General features: G+C 46.2%; 1 protein-coding gene across 2 annotated transcripts; it reads right to left on the bottom strand.

Annotated features, from left to right (window-relative positions):
- Nucleotides 1-14,341: 14,341 nt before the first annotated feature.
- Nucleotides 14,342-17,437, bottom strand: DUSP6 (dual specificity phosphatase 6; the record flags this gene model as incomplete). 2 transcript variants are annotated; one of them, XM_080624603.1, is made up of 3 exons in its annotated part: nt 14,342-14,649; nt 16,020-16,457; nt 17,035-17,437. In XM_080624603.1, 3 exons carry the CDS (start codon nt 17,435-17,437, stop codon nt 14,342-14,344), a joined length of 1,149 nt encoding a protein of 382 aa, XP_080480729.1. The 2 variants fall into 2 exon arrangements, with proteins under 2 accessions (XP_080480729.1, XP_080480730.1); XM_080624604.1 differs by lacking the exon at nt 16,020-16,457.
- Between the last annotated feature and the right edge of the window lie 1,438 nt (nt 17,438-18,875).

Below are 18,875 nucleotides of genomic sequence, written 5' to 3'. Positions count from 1 at the left end.
ATACCCTTTCTGCAGATGAAACAGGCCCCTGTCAAAGATCAACAGACGTCTCTGCTGTCACATACTTGAGCTCCCTGTTTGCTGCCAGCATCTGATCCTCTCATCATTCATGCTGCATATATGCTCGCTCACTCCAAGGCTCCCTTCTGAAGCAAAATGACTAGTTTCCTTGGAGAGGAAGCCTGGACGCAGTTGACAGAATAGTTTGCTCCAGGCTCTGCTCCAGACAGACAAAATGGACTTGGACTGCAACAAGTTTAACTCCCTCAGCCCACGACAGTTGTCTGATGTTATTCAAATAGCCTTGTGTCCTTAAATCCCCTATGCGCTATCATAGCAAGCCACAAGCAGGCAATACATACTCTGAATTAGTAAATCACAAATGTTCAATACAAAGCTCTTAGGGCCATATTGGGTCAGAGGACACCTGGGCCCAGAACTGTCCCAGATCTGCCCACACTGCCCTAAAGAAAGTAGTAACTCCTAAGCAATGTGGACAGGAGTCATCTTGCACTGCTTGGCCTGGGGTCAGAGACTACTCCTCGGGCAGCTGCCCTGGTAGCACAGACATGGCCCCAGAGAAACCAGGGCAGACACTGGAGCTCCCAACAGAAGGACTTTGCTTCCAGGCTTATGGCTGGAATTTGAACTATTCACACTGATAGGTGCCACCCCTTGCCATCAGCTTTCACTCGGGAGGGAGACACGGGTGGCCCCTCCAGCCCTTCTCCTCAGAGGCTGGTTAAAGTATTCTCTCAAAATAGATAATGAGGTAATAATTTTATTTTCCTAGCTGCTTAAGAAGAGCGTTAGAAGAGTTAATCCAGGGATCAAAGGTCTTTGTTAGCAGAGTGTCTTTTGAATCCCATGTGTGCCAGTCACAAAAATAACACAGAAGGTGTACAGATCTGAAAACGACAGCCAGGATGGAAACCAAAGCAGTCATTGTCTTCTAATGGCATTTAGTGTCTTTCAAATGTTTGGGTCAAGTTTGATTTCACTGCTTTATGTAATTTGCTGTGGGATTCAGCCAGCTGCTGAATCTTCTCATGCAAGTAAAACTTTCCAAAACAGCCTTAAATTCCAGTGACGAGTACAGTTATTTGTATGTCAACTGCAGCTTCTATTTATAGGATGATGAAAATATCCCCCAATAAGTAGCTCTCTAAGAGACAAGCATTTCATAAAAATAGATTATTAAAAGCAAACAAAGAAGCAGGGATGGTTTAGGATAACAAAAACATTGATATTCCAAACTCTCCTCGTAAGCCTTATATTTAAGACATTGGTAAATTCAGAGAATAAACCCATTCAGACACAAACACACTAGCTTTACACAAGGTAAGGAATTTGAGTTTTCAGGGAAAAGGAATATTAATACACCCTATGGTGAATGAACACAAAAATAAGTGGAGGTTTTAATGACTCACATAAAATTAAATTAACTGCTTTCTGTGATATCCAGTAAAGCGTGCATGAAGGCACTTACCAGAGGTGTATGTGCTTTTAAAGGGTGTTGATTTAAGACCTGATTTGTTTGAAGACTGACTTGAAAGAATTTCAAAGGATGTAGCTTAATTAAAAATATTCCAAACTTTGCATTCCTTGCAAAACCTTTTGACCTCTCACGACATTTAATGCTTGAAGGTGAGGAGTTGACTGACTGCTTCTCACTTCACTAAAGGCACTCCCGATCCTTCCCCCCATGCAGTAACCCTCATTAATTGTTGATAGGTACTCATTACACCAACCTAAACCAAGCATCCAGGGTGAGTTAGTATGTTGCAGGCACCTACTGCACTGGGGGAACTTTTTCCAGCTGTGTGTCAAACATGGCTAATCCTTTCAAAGATCCCCAGAACAGAGCGCGCACGTGAAGCCCTGTGTGTTGCAGCCATCGCCAAGCCTGGTGTTCCCACCGACAAAGGAATCAAATGGAGCTATCCATTAACAAGCCAGCAAGGAGTCATTAGAGGGACTCCTCCGACCCCTGCTGCCTCCCATGACGGATGGCCTGCTGTCACCCCCTCCGAGGGGGCCTCTCACCATGCAGGCTGTTTGCATTCAGTCAACACTTTGCTTTTATAGGCCCGTGGAGCCAAAGATTGCTAGACTTCTGAACCCCAGGCTAACTTCTGTCTGGCTACAGCCTCATTTTCTGGAGCCAAAATCTTTTTTAACAACTACACAATAACAAGTAATTAGGGTAAAGTCTGCTAATCTTCTCCTTCGGGCCTGGAGGTTGTGTATTCAGAATCCATTGGGGTGAAGGTAGAATTACTGCCATCAAAGCCTGAGGTTACTTTGTAAAAGGGGTTGAACTCTGGGTCAAGGAAATGTTAACTGGACAAAGAGAGATCAAGGCAGATAGTGTTAAAATTAAAACTGCCCTACTGAGATAATGCAGAATTGACTGCTTTTCCTCTGGAAACTAGCTGAACGCAAGATGTGAACGCAAGGCTAGAGCACTTCTTTTGAAGGGTGAAAACATAGCAATAAAGGATCTATTGACTTACTTTCATTTGGGAATTTATTTTTAGTCTCTTTAAACAGAAAGACAAAGTAAACCATCTTATTTTTATGGCACTTATATTTGGGCCACCCTGTTCCCTAAAGCTGTTTGATTTACTAAATTAAATAAGCTATTTCTTAAACATATTCTTTCTCTCAAAAGCCTCAGTGTGATATGCATTAGAAATTGAGAGGTTTCTGCTCTTAAGAGCACTGAGGACAAATGGGACTTGCTGGGTGGCTGTAAGGATAAACAAGCTCAGACTCACATGTACATGAAGGAAACATGCTCCAGAAGACAGTGGTGCCCATGCCCTGGATATAGCACTACTAGGCTGTTTTTCATACCTCTGCTGCTTACACATGTCATAGGTTGAGGAGAGATTCCAGGTTTTTCAAGTGGTTAGAGCCCAACCACCGGAAACCTTTAAACATGGAAAGCAAGAACAGTGATTCTGCCTGAAAATCCATCACAGAGCAGGGCAGCCCTCATTCCACAGCATGGGCTCGCTCCAAAATTAATTCCGCTCGCTGCTGTCAAGGATAACAAATATGCCACTACCCCCCTGCCACTATCAAAGCTGACAGCTCCAACATGATTGGCGGTACTTTGTTCTCCCCCATCACTGCAAGCAGGCTTTTGCCTGCTGCTGCCAGAGGATTTTGAGTCCCTAAATGGGAGCAGAAGAGCAGAAATGCTGAGGCCAGCCATTTCCCAAGCCAGGTTCTGCTGGGCTCTGCCATAGCACCTTGGCCACCTCCAATTCTAAGGGTAAAGGCATATTAAATGGTACTGCAATTGCCAGCAGGATTAAGCCAAGCACAATAAAGCAGATATGGCTTTCTTCTTCCAAACTGAGCTATCAGAAGGAGAGACCTCATGGGTCCTCTGCAAAGTTGAAGGCTCCCAGAGTAGCTGATACAGGTATTATTATGGCAGAAAGAATGCTTTGTACTACAGCAGTGATGGCAAAACTAACTCTCAGCTCTGTGGTGGCAAAACCAACTCTCAGCTCTGTGGTGGGACATTTGAGGCACAGGGAAAGATGTCTCCAGCCCCACCTCTTCCTCCCAGGGAGGTGACATCCTAAAGCTCCCCCCGGGGCTGTGGACAGGAGAAAACTTTCCAGTCTGTCCATTAAAAATGCAATATCCAGTCTTCTTTAGCTACCCGTCATTTTGCTGGCATTTCCCAGGGGTTTTAAGGACCCGAGGCTGGCATTACCTTCATGAAAATGTAAGCTTTCTCTATACATGAGCTAAATGAAACAGGTCTCATCAGTAATAGCTTTCTTTTGTGATCGGTAGGTTTTGCATGTATTTTCTTTTAATTATGTCAGAGTAAAATAAATTAGCGGTGATGACTAATCATGGACACAAAGCATTTCTCATTCCTTTGAAGGATTTTTCTGACATGAAGTTAGAAGATGACAAGTGCATTTTTATGTTAATTACAGCCATGTGAATTACCCCAGATAGATGGCACAACAATGACGCTAAAATCCACCAAAGTGAAAGCTGCCTTTCTTTCTGAACCCTCACATAGGAGCAGCGTTCATGGTACAACAGACACTGGGATATGTTTCTTCAAGGTTCAGTTTAGAAGTAACTGCTCTCTGCTGCACTAGCAGAAACACCAGACTAGTTCGGTTTTGCCTGTTTTAAATGCCTCACTGAGGCATTAATCACTTAGATTAAACTAACCAGTGTAACTCTACCATAAGCAGTTCTGTATGTGTGAATGTGACAAACTGGTCTTCAGTCAGATACCTCTCAGACTGAAATTTAAACCTCTCTCTTAATTCGAATGCTTTCACCCATACTCTTTTCTGGTTTAACTCTGCAAAATGGCATTTTGTGGCTACCAGTGAAAACTGCCCATCAAAATACCACCCGATACTTCAATTAGAACAGCTTTTGGGTTTAGAATGTAATTCATGAGCACATTGTGGTTGTTATACAAAGGTCTGTTCAAAATGAGAAGAAAAAAATAGACAGAAAAGGGTGGTGCAAAATGCAAAACTGGCCTTCTTTTGTGAGGAACTTGCAATTTCATATGTTGGTGTTTTACCCTGTTGGGCAGGTAGCAAGCCATTCTGGGGGTCTTGTAGGTTTGTCTCCTTTAGGAAAAGATGTGACCTCTGGTACCATCTCATATTAATTCTTAAAGATTTTTTCATGTATGCAAAAGAAACAGACATCAGGAAGCACTTTTCTTGCCCAGAACCACCCCCCAGCCTGTCTTTCCAATTAATTCTATGCCCAGACACTGGGGCCATAGCTGGACTTTATAGCTAAGCCAATCTCAGCTCAAGCTAATGTCAAAAGATTCAGTTCTGTCTGTCCCTCTATTGCCACTACTTGCATTCTCCTATTCCTGGCACTGAGTTGTGTCTGGTGCTTTTCTGACCTCATGGTGTATTATATCAGGGCTTGATAACCAGAAAAAATATTGATAAGGTTTGCAGACCATCACAGACAGGCAAGGGCTTATGATAGCAAAGGAAGAAACAAGAGGACACAACTGAAAACTGAGAAGAAGGAAAAAGGGAATAGATGCCTTCTGAGAGGCATCTGATCATCTGATTGCCTGGCCTGACATCAGACTGTACCCTGCACCCTGACTGTCTACTCCATCTCAGTGTGATGACCATGACTGATTCCCTTCTTACAGTCTTTTTTCTTTTCTGTACAAACAACAGCTTGCCCATCATGTTCTTGTTCTTGCACACACAGACCAAGTATTTTAGCATTGCTCAAGCTCTATCACGCACTCATTGCCTTGGGCCATAACCCATGTCTGCTTCCTACCATCTTTGTATAAAAAAGCATTCATTGAACTCTCTGGTATTGAGTCAAAAAGAAACAAACCCACTGTCTTTAGCCAGGTCTGTTATTACCAACAGATCAAAGACCTGTCTGACAAAAATTGTGACTTCTAGGCAGACGCCCAAGATATGAAAACAGCTAGAAACTTCTACAGGGAATGAATCAATCCTCATCATCATCGTAGGCAGAAGGAAAGCTCAAGGAACAGAATCATCTGACATTCACTTTGGAACAATACAGGCTCCTTCCTATGTTTCCTGAATAACAGTAACTCACATTTATAAGAATACATTAGAAAGTCTATTCTTCCTTTTTTCCAGAAGTAATGGCACTCACACGCACGGCTCCTGGGCCTGATTCATTGCTGTATTACTCCGGCTTTATTTCAGAAACTCCATTTACAGTGCTGCAACAACACAGACTGTGAGTCCTGTCTGTGACGCTCTCAAAAGCAAAAGGGTAGGATGGACTTTTAAGTAGCTCTTGACTTAGGACTGAGTTGCCTAAGTTCCCTGTTTGATGCTATTCTGTGGGACCTGCTCTCCAGAGTGTGAGGGCTTTGTATTTCCTAAACAAACTGCTTCTTCCTCCTTCATGCTGAGCAGCCAAAACACAAGGGCATTTAATTCAGCTGTTAATTCAGAAAATTCTAGTAATGTGAGAAATTGCCGGGCTCAAGAATTCCTAGCTTCTTCGATCATTAGTCGATATTATCAATTATTATGCAGCCTGCAGCATGCAATGTGTTCTCACAGCCAGAACAATGCCCCAGTGTCTGATTTTGCCGATAGTTAAGTATGTGAATAACTTTACTGGCAGGAATAAGCTCACTGAACTCTGTAATAACACTGAGCAATCCAAGGATATAGATAAGAACTGTCATTCTGGAATACAGCAACATGCACATTATTTAAGTCAAGCTACTCACTGTACTGTGCAGGACTCAGGAAAAAGGGAAATTTTCTTTTGACCTCAGATAATCATCGTATTATTATTAACATCACAATAATGTCCCATAGCTCTAACCAGCTCTCATTAGCCAAGGTACATACCAGATGATTAAATCCCTGCCAAAGGAAGCTTACATACACTTTGAAGCATAAAAAAAGTGAGAATCCTGTTAATTTTATTCTACCATAATTGACAGGGTCTTTTAAAACCTTAATACTGTGATAGCAAACTGAAGACCTGAACGTGATCTCTGCTACTCTTGTGTAAAGCCGTAGGAATGCCATTAATTTAGACCTCAACAGAGAGGCTGAAATATCTATTGTTGCTGTGAAGTAAAAACGCTACTAGGAGAACAATATTGAGGTTGCAATGTCAAGCACTTTGAAGCTTACAGAACTTGTGCACCTAGCTGCCACCTGAGGCACCTCTAAGAGTACATTTAACTCCCAATAAACCCCAGAAGCAGCTACATTTTCTCATCTCTTGCCTTTCCAGCAATATCACCGAGATGTCCTGCTTTCTGTCAGCTGACGTGCATGTTCTCCTCTGGCTAACACCAAAACTGTTCTTAGATGACTGATCTCATCTGTATTTTGCCCAGGGAAAACAGGGATGTAAAAAATATATATACTGCACAGTGCAGAAACACTCAAGACAGCTTTAATCGGTACTGCTCAGGTACAGAAACAGCATAGCTGAGCAATCCAACTTACCAGTTTTAGAGCAGAGTGACTGCATCATTCTCTACCGCACTGATGCAACCAAAACCATTCTATGATTCTGTTCCCTTCCTCCTCACAGGGTCTGTGCTCTCGCTGCTCAGTGGGGCTGGCAGCTCAACACCAGGAGGCAGCTCAGCTAAATTTTATCACTGCTGACTTACAAAGAAAGTTCAAGATGTGGTTGCTTGGCATGTGCAGATCACCATAGTCCTACTGTTCAAATCTTGGGCAGAAGGTGCTTTTCAAGGAAGCAGCGCCAGGCACACTCCCAACACACCCTGCCAGATTTCATGTCCCTTCCTCCAGGTACAGAGTGATGAAGATGTTTGAGGAGACAGTAACAGATTTTGTTACACACACACAAAAAGAGGCATTTTCTTCAGAAAAAAAAAAAAAAAAAAAAAAGGCCAAGTCTTTTAGGATGACATTTTCAGCGGGATATTCATTTCCTTTCATCTTTATAGATCAGCATTTATATTCAAGTCTAAACAAAGCCTAGTAGCAAAGCTGTAAACATCTGAACAGTCCCCTTTTAAGAGGAAGCATTGGTCCACCTTAATAATAGACATTGTCTGCTGTCTGTTATGATGGTAATTTGTAAATATAAAAAAGATTTTGTTCACATACAACAGCCTGCAAAATTTCACTTAAAACAAAAAACCTGGATGAGGGATTGTAAAGGTGTTTGTGAAAGACTAATTTGTTATTCCTGATTGTACTCCCAGAAATCAGACACATTTTGTCTCTGTTTATAACAAAAACATCCAGCATAGAATCTGAGCATTATTTAATTCCTAATGCTTAAATTGAACAGCAGCTCAGTGCCGGGCTTCAGCACGGATTGAATTTCAGCATAGATGAGAAGTGCTGTGCTGTGTTTCTTCACAGACACAAGGGTTGGCCTAGAAACCCCTCAAATGAATGAATGTTGTAGAAATACTGACACAGCAAATGCAATTTAGATCACTGATAGCACAAGAAATCCTGATTGATCAAGCAATAGCTGAAGTCTTACTGATCCTGAATTTATTTTGTTTTTAATGTGTTAGCAGGTCCCTAAAATTATCAGGGTTTAAAATAAAAAGTTCTCTCACTCACTTGAGACATTTTGGCTCTCTAGCTCTATGTCTAGCTCAGAATCTGTAATATTACTGTATGCAAGGAAAAAGATCTACAGAAATCACTAATGTCCCTAATGGTCTCTACATAGAGGAAGACAATGCCTTCAAGGGGTTCAAGAGTATTGCATCCACCAGTCTGTGGCAGAGTCTCTGCTCTTATACCAATTTACATCCTTTCATTGTTCAACCTACCATTGAACAGCTAATGCATTTTCACAAATACTAAATAATAGTGCCCCCAGACTGTCTTTGCAAGGATGTCACTTCCCAGCAAAGCGAAAAAACACCACCTTTAAACTATAAAGAACTTTTGCTCCAAGTAAACCGAGTGTCAGCCACCGATGTTTTTCAGATGGCTTCACTTGCAGATGGGAATTTACTTCCTACAGAGTTGAGGTCAGCAGGAAAAAAAGATGAAAAAAAGAAACTTCCGTAATGCCCCAAAACATGGCTTCAACAGAAAAACAGAGAAGTTCATTAAAATAAAAGTCCTGGAGTTAAGCAAGGACATTAGCCATTTCGGAAGGTGGAAGATCTTGGTAGCAGGACTTTCCAAAACACTTGTGCCTCTGGCAAAATGAGCAAAGTGCTTAACCATGGTCTCCACATTACGGTAAACAGACCTCCCAAGTAGCGTCATTTTATGTCACTGGTATCTGCAGTGCTGGAACAGCCTAGGGATGGGAGCACGCCAGCTTTTCTGTGTGCTTCCTGCGTCCTGGGGATCACAGCTGTGAAGTAGAGCAGGGCCCACTTTCTGTTGCATCTCTCAAATATAGCCCTGAATGCAACTTCTGTCATTAAGAAATATTTCCTAAACAGACTCCATACCCCCACTTTCCATCTGATAATCATCTCCTTGTGTTTGCGGTAAGTCAACATCCTTCATCTTTGCCTTATGAGGAAAAGCTATGGCTGTGAGCACTCCAAAATTCCCTCAGCGCTTGCAGATCCCTATGATAACAAACAACAGAAAGCATCTAACACACTTTTTTCCTTCCCTTACAGAGACAAGCACTTTACCCAAAAGAGAGCAGCTCCCATACCAGCTTTCTGCCTGTGCTATCTACTAAGTTACAGCATATGCTTATCTCTCAAATTTGGCAATGAAGAAAGGAGACGCATGATGCAGTACCATCTGTTTCTGGCTGGGGTTGACAAGGGAGGAAAGGGCAGAGTTCATATATCCTGATGTCACCACATGCCATGAAACACCACCAGTAGATAGCCTTTATTTCCCTTCAGCTATGAAGAGTTTGGAGCAAACTCAAGCACCCCCCTTGAATGTAACATCTCGCTGGTGTCCCAGGAGTCACCCACATGTGCTGCTCTGTGATGGTGGGGCCTGGCCCCATACTTGTGTTCCTGGGATAATAGCAATGCTGTACACTCACATACAAAGTCTAGGGGGGCACAGAACTGAGCTTCGCAATTTGTTCCACCATCCTCGCTCTGGCAAAGCTTTTGGTGATTTATAGCGCTGTGGAGAGAGGGCCTAAGATGTAGCCTTGTTTAAACGTCACATGCAGTTTTTTGCCTGGAGCTCTGAGTAAAGTGTCATCATGCTTCTCAGCAGGGAAAAATTTCTGGATAAGTTTTTCAGAGAAGCTGAAGAAATGCTCTCCAGACACACAACTGTTAAGCCAGGCTTCAGTTTTGCTAGCAGAGCTGCCTTTTGCGGTCGTGTTTTCAGTCTCTCCCCACTTTCCTCACCACTCCTCACTCCTCAGAGAGGGATCAGTGCCCTGTGATGCTGGATGGGCCCCAAGGAAAGACTGCTTCCTCAGCTGGCCCTCCCTTTTAACAGCAGGAAAGTGCTATATAGAGAAGATAGGGAAGCCATGCAAAGCCAAATCTACACAGCAACAGGGAGTGGAGATGGGGAATAAGGTCATCTGCTAGGAAGCGGCAAGAGGACAACGGTGTTATTTCCTTACTTCTTCCTCTCATACACACCTTTCCTATAGCTCCCTGCAAACGACTGAGTCCGTTGAGAACCATCCTGTTTTTCACTGTGAAAACAAAGAGGAGAAGGGAGGGTTAAGGCTGAGAGAAAGTGGAGTTAATTCAGGGAACATGAGACAAACAGCAAGGGAGTAACAGGGAAAAGAGAAAGGGTAAGAAAATGAGAAGTATGAAAGAAGCTTAGGAAAAGGTCCGTGGAAGAACAGAAGGTATAGAAGGAAGAGCAGCTTTAAAAAAGGATAAGAAAGAGAATGGAAAAAGAGCAAATCACAACAACAACAACAAAAACCAGAAAGAGTTGCAAGACATTTTGAAGGTGGCCATAGGGTGGTTTGAAAGGAGGTGAGTGGGAAAGAGGAAATGCAAGAAAGAGAATCAGCACAATGAGCTACACGATGTTACTGCACATAAAATGGAAAGCAAAGTGCTAATATGCACCCAAACACTGAGGGGAACCTTGGCCTTATCAGAACAAAAGGAGCATGGATGCTGTGGGACACAATTTCACCCTTTGTGTTAAAGGCACAGAGGGGTCATGTGAGAAAGCTCTGATCACTCCTGAGGGTACAGTTTTTCTTCCTAATGTTTCCATACTTTCCGAAGGAATTCAGTACCTCACACTCTTACATTATAACAAAAAGCAGGTTGTGATTTTTTTAGCTGCAAAGGGCTACATTCAAGCCTATACATATCAAGCCTGTCCCTACAGGCACAAAGGATTTATTCTTCCCTTAACAAATTACTTTACCAGCTGAAGAACTGCAATAGCCGCCAAACCCCCCAGAAGCTGGAGACCTTTGCCACATCCCAGCAAGCACTGAAGCAAGGGAGGGGAAAGAGGAAGTGAGTTATTTTGACACAAGTGCTGGTGGTGGACTGAGGAGCAAGCAGAGCCTGGCCTCAGAAGAGCAGGCAAGTGCTCAAGTAGCGTGAGCCATTCCCTTCACAGTGCTGGGGCAGTTATCCAGGAGCCTGTGTGGGGAGGGTGAACATTACTGTTGAGAGCTCTCTCCGCCTTTCCCTCCAAACCACGTATAATTCAGAGCTAGCACATGAGCAAGTGTGAACAGCCCCAGCAGAATCAGAAGCTGAACCAGGTTTTGGTTTTGGCTCCAGTTCTAGTCTTGGTTTGCCTGTGACCAAAGTTGTTCTCGCCCCATCCTGGCTCAAGTTCAGCCAAGCTTTCTGACTAACAGCCCTGGTTGAGGCCTCACTCGAGGAAAAACATGCAACAAGTTTTCTGCCCATCTCTGCTGTGTGTGAGCAAAGCTGGTCCCCTTTGCTCGCTCATTCTGAATAATGATGGATTGCAGAAGTATCCATTTGGTGTTAGTCATTAAGCAAAGCAGGAAGCCTTTGTTGAGCACTAACATTTCAAAGCAGCTTGCAAAGAAAGCCAAGGGATTCCTCCCTTAGGCTACATCACACGTTGCTCTTTACCACCTCACCTTAACGGGCACCTAGTCACAATTAACATTTGCAACTCATTCAGCCGGAAATATTTGCCTGGTGCAAACAGCTGAGGCATTCAGTGTCAGCCCTTTCTCTGTGCAAAGCGTATTAAAAAAGGGGAGGGAGGAGAAGCCCTACACTTGCTGGACTGGGAGAGGCGGATTGCGCTCAACAGGTTCAGTTCACGCTGTGACCCTGCCCGGCTTCCTGCTATTCAGATGTGTTACTTCCCCTTTGTGGTAATGGCCTGTGGCAGCCGGCCAGAAAACACTATTAATTTCAGAAGTGGCCTGACAACAAACCCACAGCGAAATGAGAGGAAGTGGCAGGGAGGCCATCTGTTGACTTCAGCAGAACAGTAGGGATGCAGCTATGTAGGTTCTACAAGGAAAGCAGATTAATAATCCACAAAGAGGAAACTGGCTAAAATTATCCACAGACCATATTAAAAAAAAGGCAAAAAAAAAAAAAAGCCAAGGGAGTCACTTGAGCTGCAGCTGGACAGGAAATTGCTAGAGCTGCTTGCAAATCTCCACTTTGAACAGAGCAGCACAGGGAATGCCAAGAGCGGAAACCGTTCAAAACTGGATTAGCACAAGCCAAGTTTAACTGCAACCCACTTCTACTTTCACAGTTTATGCGCTCAATCTAGGCCACTACTGCATGAGACACTGACTCACTTTTTTCCCATGTTTTGTTTGCTTTTCATTTCACACACTTGCAGTTTCTAAAATTACTTGAAATGTGCTCCGGCTGCCAGGAGTTCTGCAGAACCCCAGCTGGCAGCCCCAGCTGCAGCATCAGCCCATCACTGTGGTGCTGCACCCATATTCTGGCACCACCCTACCTCGGGCCACTTCACATCAGGCAGGATGTTAATGAAAATGAGCTGCAGCAGCAGTTCCGCAATCCCCATAATCCCCCTTTTTCCTTCTGCAGAGACAGGAGTAGAAAGGTCCAAAGAGGAAATGAGGTGACTAAGGGTATATAGACATTTCCTCCTTGCCATCACCTGCTAAGTTGCAACATAGCTGAATAGCAACAGAAAAAAAGCCATTTACAGGCTCAGACTGTTGATGGATTTCTGTGAAATGAGCTTCTGCCAAACAGATAAGGAGATCAGAAACCTGTCTCCTGGCATCCTGTAATAAAGTAGCCAAAATTTGTAAACAAACCCAGAAAACAGCAGCTCTTTTCTCTTAAAATAAAAATAATAATAAAAATCCTTATGGCTCAGGGTCAGGTGCATCCCTGGAGGAGCAAAGGGATGCTGGAATATTTTGCAATTAAACTTAAGGCCTTCAGAAGCATTCCCTTCACCAAAGCAAGATGAGAATCCAGCACATGCGCTGTTTATTCATTTAGGCACCAGTGTACCAAAGGGAAATCAAGGCTTTATTGTCTTAGGAGCTGTACAAAACCTATTGAAAGCAATCATTACCTTTAAACATAACCATATGTGCATGTGCAGTTAACCACACCCACACAGAAGGAAAAGGGGGAATAAACCAGCCAGCTTCTCAATAGCCAAAAATAGTTATTTATTAATAATTTAAGATTTTACATTCTTATAATAAATTCCATCTTAAAACTTTTACACCATGAATTAGACTCTCCCTTATTGGCAACCATGTGCAGGTTCACTGTGCGTACACACAGGTCCAAATGCTCGCACATACTTCCAGTTTTATACAAAAACAAAAAAACAAAAAAAAAAAGAAAAAAAAAAAGAAAAAAAAAAAGAAAAAAAAAAAGACTCAAAATATTGCATTTGAGGTGAAGCTCCCTGAAGAATTTGTACAGAGGTAATGCACTGTTTAGCACATCTGAAAGTTTTAAAAAGTGATCAGAAGTCTTCCGCATTCAAAGACAAACCTCCTCCCAGATGATGTATTTACAAAAGGTAAGGCAAAAAAATTAATTTAAAATAGATACATATCATGGGGAAACTATGTCAAGAGCATGAACAAAAAAAAAAAAAAAAAAAAAATCACCACAAGGAAAAGAAAGATATATGAAAAAGACTGTACTTGCTCACAAAACATGATTTGCAAACTTCTCACCATTGCCATTTCTCCCTCATGGAAAGCTTGCTTCATTTCAACAATAAAATCAAGCATGCTGCAAATATATTCTTTGCAATAAAAAAAAGAACAAACAAGTAAAGCAGAACTTATGAACAGAACAAAACCACAGGTGTTCCTTGGATTGATTTCTTGAATATATGTGAATTAAAAAAAAAAAAAAGGAAAGAAAAATTGCAAATCAGTTTAGGATTAAATATTTACATTGATCAAGTAGGATACTACCGAACTTCCGGCAAACAAGTACTCCAAATACACTAAGCTGAAATCTCTTTCTTTGGCTCCTCTAAATTAAAACAAACAAAAATAACCAGTCTTCACTGAAGACAAAGATGTGTGTCACAGATCCAAAAGCAGAGAGGGAAGCGAGACAGTCCCAGTCTCTATAGAGAGCACATGCTCGGCCTGTCCAGCCTTACCCTACCCCCCCGGAAGTCCTCAGACACAAGCCACTGTGCAAGCAGGGATGAGCACACTGCCCACCTGCTGCCTGGTCACCACAGTCCCTCCCAGAGAGCTCACCACTTTCCCTCCCTTCGTAATAGCCAATTCCACACTGTGTAACCTTTCCTAGCCTGCTCTGGCAGCTGCTTTGTGATAGCAGAGGCCAGGAAAAGAGAAAGCTACATTTTCTTTATCACTGCCAAAGAGAAACCATTGAGGAGTGATCCCATGAAATGGACAGGAGAAGGGAGGTGGTGGGAGTTCACGTGGACTGCAGGGAATCCACCTGGAAGACGTTCTGATTGGAAGGGGTGGTGAAGTACAGCTGCTGGTTCGGCACTCGATTGTCACAGGGGCTGCTCAGCCCCAGAGTCCGTTCGAAGTCCAGCAGCTGACCCATGAAGTTGAAATTGGGTGAAATGTTGGACTTCTTCATCTTGACAATATCGTAGGCATCATTCATGGACAAGTTGAGCTTCTGCATGAGGTAGGCCACTGTCACTGTGACCGAGCGGCTGATCCCTGCTAAGCAATGCACCAGGACACCACAGTTCTTCCCCCGTGCTTCATCTGCACAGAGACAAAGAGCAGAGAAGGACATGTAAGACAGGGGGCTGGTAACTGATCCCTCAACACAAGTTAGATTCATATCAAACAGGAAAGAACAATTCCGATCCCAGTTGCCAGCAGTGCAAAGCAAGAGTTAACTTCATTGGCTTAAAACCAGGACAAGGGGAGAATCCACCTCCCTGAGTATACGTACCCATGTCCAACAGCTGAGAAAACTAAGAATGAGACAAAGGGAGCAGGAGACACAGCATGATACTGTTTTAAAATTAAGTCAGTTTTGAAAGACACGCTTTCTCCTGGAGATCTGCCTTAAATTCTTACAGTCCCCTTGCCCCAGCATGGAAATCCTGCAATATGTCACTGAATGCCTTTTATACAGACCAGCAGACTGCAAAGGTCTATTAAATTATTCTCCAACTGTTGTGCAGCTAACAATGGAGGTATTCAGGCATTTTAAAAGAATGAGGGAAGTCACAGGGGACAGCCCATTAGGAGGAACAGGATGTCAACATTGGTTGAAAATGGGTTCCTTTGTAATAGGAAATGCGTTACAATGCCTGGAGATTAGTTTCTTTGTGGCTTCCAGCCCACATTTCTTCCTGCTGGGCTCAGATTACCTACATTCTCCACTATTACCGGTATCATTCAACCGGATTACAGCACAGCTTCCCAACGGATAATGCGATGCCCACCCCACCGCACCCCGATGGGCTGATCATAGTCCTCCCCGAAACGAAGGAGAGTGCATATTTTAGGCAGAACTCCTTGAGGCCAAGGGGACGTGTTTCCAAAACTGATGGATAATGTCTAAGGGCTGGCTAACCCAGGCACCGAGCCCGAGAGGTATATCATTATTACCACGAGATTTAATTAAAGCTCTGACTATACATTTGCCAGGGATACAGCTTATGAATAACTTGCATTTAAAAGCTAAACTTAGCTTCCCAGATCGTTTCTTTTTATTATACTGCACTTCAATAACCTCAAGAGAAAAAAAACGAGGACGAATAAGCCATCCAACCCCGGACTCATTTACCTCCCCCTCCCCATCACGAAGGGATTTAAAAAGATCCCCCATCCTGCGTATTGCTCAGTCCTCAGCTCCGACACAAACGGCTCAGGCAGGAATCCCTCAGCCAGCCAAACCAGGGATGCGTTTGCAAGCTGCAAACGTCGCTTACAATTCACCGGGGCTCCTCAATCACCCCCCAAGCAGCTTCCACCAGCCCCTCAAACGGCTTTAAAGCCAGAAAGCAGAGCACCCCCGAGAAAGGCTGCTACGGTTTCTCGCCCGAAATCTCCCGAATTGTGCCAAAGAAATTGAGTTCTACCGCTTGACAGATAGCTGTTAGGAAACAACCGGGTCTCACCTATAAAGGAGATGGCCTCAGGAAAGAACTGAGACAGATTTTGGCTCCAGTGGTCAGAGATGGGGATCTGCTTGTACTTGAATTCGCCGGCGTTTTCAAAGAGATTAGGCAGGTTGGGGGTGACATTCAAGATGTATTTAATGCCAAACTCTTCTAAAACGTCCAGATTAGTGGAGTCCTTGGCACAGCCTAAGTAGAGGTAGGGTAAAATCTCCACCGGGAAGGAAGGCTGGTTGTTGGATAGAGGGCTGCCATCGGAGTCGGTGGCACTGTTGGGGTCTCTGTCAATGTCAGACTCGATGTCTGAAGAGGAATCAGAGCTGATTCGGAGGCCTCCCAAGCCCAGGACTGGCAAAGGAGGAGAGCTGCTGCTACACGAACTGTCTAGGTTAGTTTCGCAGTGCAGGGCAAACTCGGCCTGGAACTTGCTGAAACCACCTGGAGAGAAAAGCGGGGGGGGGGAAACATGCAACATGATGTAAGATGGCAAACCAGCTTATTTCCCTGATACAGTCTGCAAAAGGGCATCTGCTTCCCACCCTTTCGAGCCCCGAGAAAAAAAAGAAAACAAATATGTCACACACTCTCACGCAGATGGAGTAACCTAAAGACGGCTTAAGAAAATCGCCCACTGCGGCTCAGCACATTCAGGATTAAAGCTCTGTGCCGTTTCGCCCTGCGGGGACCCCCGAGAGATCGGGGGTCCAGCGATTCATCCTGCCCTCCCCGGCTCATGCCGGGACCCCCATTACCACTGTCTTCCCCAATGGATTCCAGTTCCCGAAGGTCCTTTAAACAAAGCGAGAATAGGGATAGGGATGCGGGGGGTGGGAAGGTCGGGAACTCGCATGGGGAAAAGGCCCGGACTGTCCGTGTGCAATGGCTGGAGCCCCCCAACACTACCACCACTCCCCGGGCAGAGCCGCACCGCCGAGCCTCGGGGCTCGGCTCCCGCCATCCGCAGCCCCAGACAAGCAGGGAAGGAAGCAGGCCAACCCCAGGCGGCTCTTCTCACCTTCCAGATAAAACGCTTTGCAGCCTTCGTCTTTGAGGCGTTTGAGGAGCAGCCCCAGCACGGACTCGCCGCCCGTGTTCTCGTTCCAGTCGCGGCTGTGCTCGTCGTACAGCACCACTGTGTCTGTGCCGCACCGGCGGGCGAAGCGCTCCCGGTCCTCCTCGCTGCTAGCGACGAGGGAGCGCAGGGGCAGGTTGCCCTTCTGCAGCCGCCGCAGCATGATGCCAGGGATGGCCACGTTGATGGCCGACTCGATGTGGGACGACTCGTACAACTCCTGCGGCCGGCAGTCCATCAGCAGCAGCCGGTCGTTGCCCATCTCCAGCTGCTCGTTCAGCCACGCCACGGATTTACTAATCGCCATTTCCGACGCGAAAGGGACGGGTCTGAACGTATCTAGCATGAGGAAGGACGTGGGGAGCGGAGCGTGCTCTAGGAAGCGCCTCTCGCTCTCACAGAGGCATGCGGCTGGCTCGGCAGGCTGGCTCGGCGGGCGGGCTGCACTCCTCCAGCTCCTCACAACTTATCTCCCTCCGCCCCAGGAAAATGAATCACGCAGCCCCCCCGCGCTGGGCGGCGGAGTCACGGCGAGGGAGAAGCAGCCCCGGCGTGTAAATGTGTGCGAGTGCGCCCAAGTGTGCGCGAGTGAGCGTGAGCCTGCAAGCGCGCAGGCTGCCTGCTCTCCTGTCTGCTTTTTTGTCAATGAATCCCTGAATGAACCTGCCTAATCGCCGCTGCAGCCCGAGCCCTTGGGCTTTTCCTCCACCGCGAGTGAATGAAATCCAATTAACGTGCACGCCGAGCGGGGCTACCCCGCTCAGCGTGGAATCACCGCGCCGGTACTGCCGGTGCCCGCGCCCCCCGCGGTGCCCCTCGGCCGCGTCCCGGCGCCCGGCGGCTCCTCAATGGATACAACCGCGGGACGACTCAATGGATACATTCTCCAGCGCAGCCAATGGGGGCGCGCGGAAGGGGCTGTTGCCGCGGCGACGGGCCGGCTGGAACAGGTTGTGTTGATGAATCGTTAATGAGTTTGTCATTCACAAAAACGGAAAGGAATTTCCGCTCCGGATAAGCCGAGTGCAAACAAGCGGCAGCCGCGCCGCGGCCGCCGGGGGCAGGTGAGGGGGCGCGGCACGGCCCCCCCCAACAGCCTTCCTCCTCCCCGCCCCCCCCCACCCCCCCCGCGGGAGCTGGTACCGGCGGAACAAAAGGCATCTTTTCACCCTTATTCCTCCCTCCATGTTTTCTCTCCCTAAATCTGGAGCTGGCTGCCTTCTCTTTCCCCCCTCCAGTTCCTCAGAGCTGGTCGCGGCCCGGCTTTTCATGAGAGCGCTCCGGGAATCCCGTTTTTCGGGAGGCCGAGCAGCCTTTGTCCTCAGCTGATCTCTACGCGGGTGAAGAGTAAACCCCGAGCTAATCTCTTCCTACGCGGCCCGGCTTTACCGGCTGCACCAAGCGCAGCGAGGGAGCCGGCTCTGCCTCAGAGACAGCCTGCGGGCACCATTAAGGCCCGGGCGGGTCACCCCAAAAACGTGACAAGGGAAAGCGGTCCCTCCAGATAGCGGTAACTGAACCGCCCTCGCCCGGCTGCACCGCGCGGCCACCGCCAGCGCGGAGCCCGCAGCCCTCCCGGCGGCGCCCCTCGCATCTGGCGGCTCCGGCCGCCGCTCCGGCTCCTCCTGCCGGCGGCCTGCGGGTGCGGACCCGTCGCCGCCGTCCGGCGCTTTCCCCCGGCCCCGGCCTGGCGGAAGGGCACTACGGGCCCCACCGCGCCGGGAGGCGGGAGGGGATGTTGCGGGGCCCGGCGGAGCGGCGCCGGAGGAGCAGGGACCGGGCGG

This window comes from Psittacula echo, assembly GCF_963264785.1.
Source record: "Psittacula echo genome assembly, chromosome: 1".
In the NCBI taxonomy this organism is placed as follows: Eukaryota; Metazoa; Chordata; class Aves; order Psittaciformes; family Psittacidae; genus Psittacula; species Psittacula echo.
This window is presented reverse-complemented; position numbering and strand designations above follow the sequence as displayed.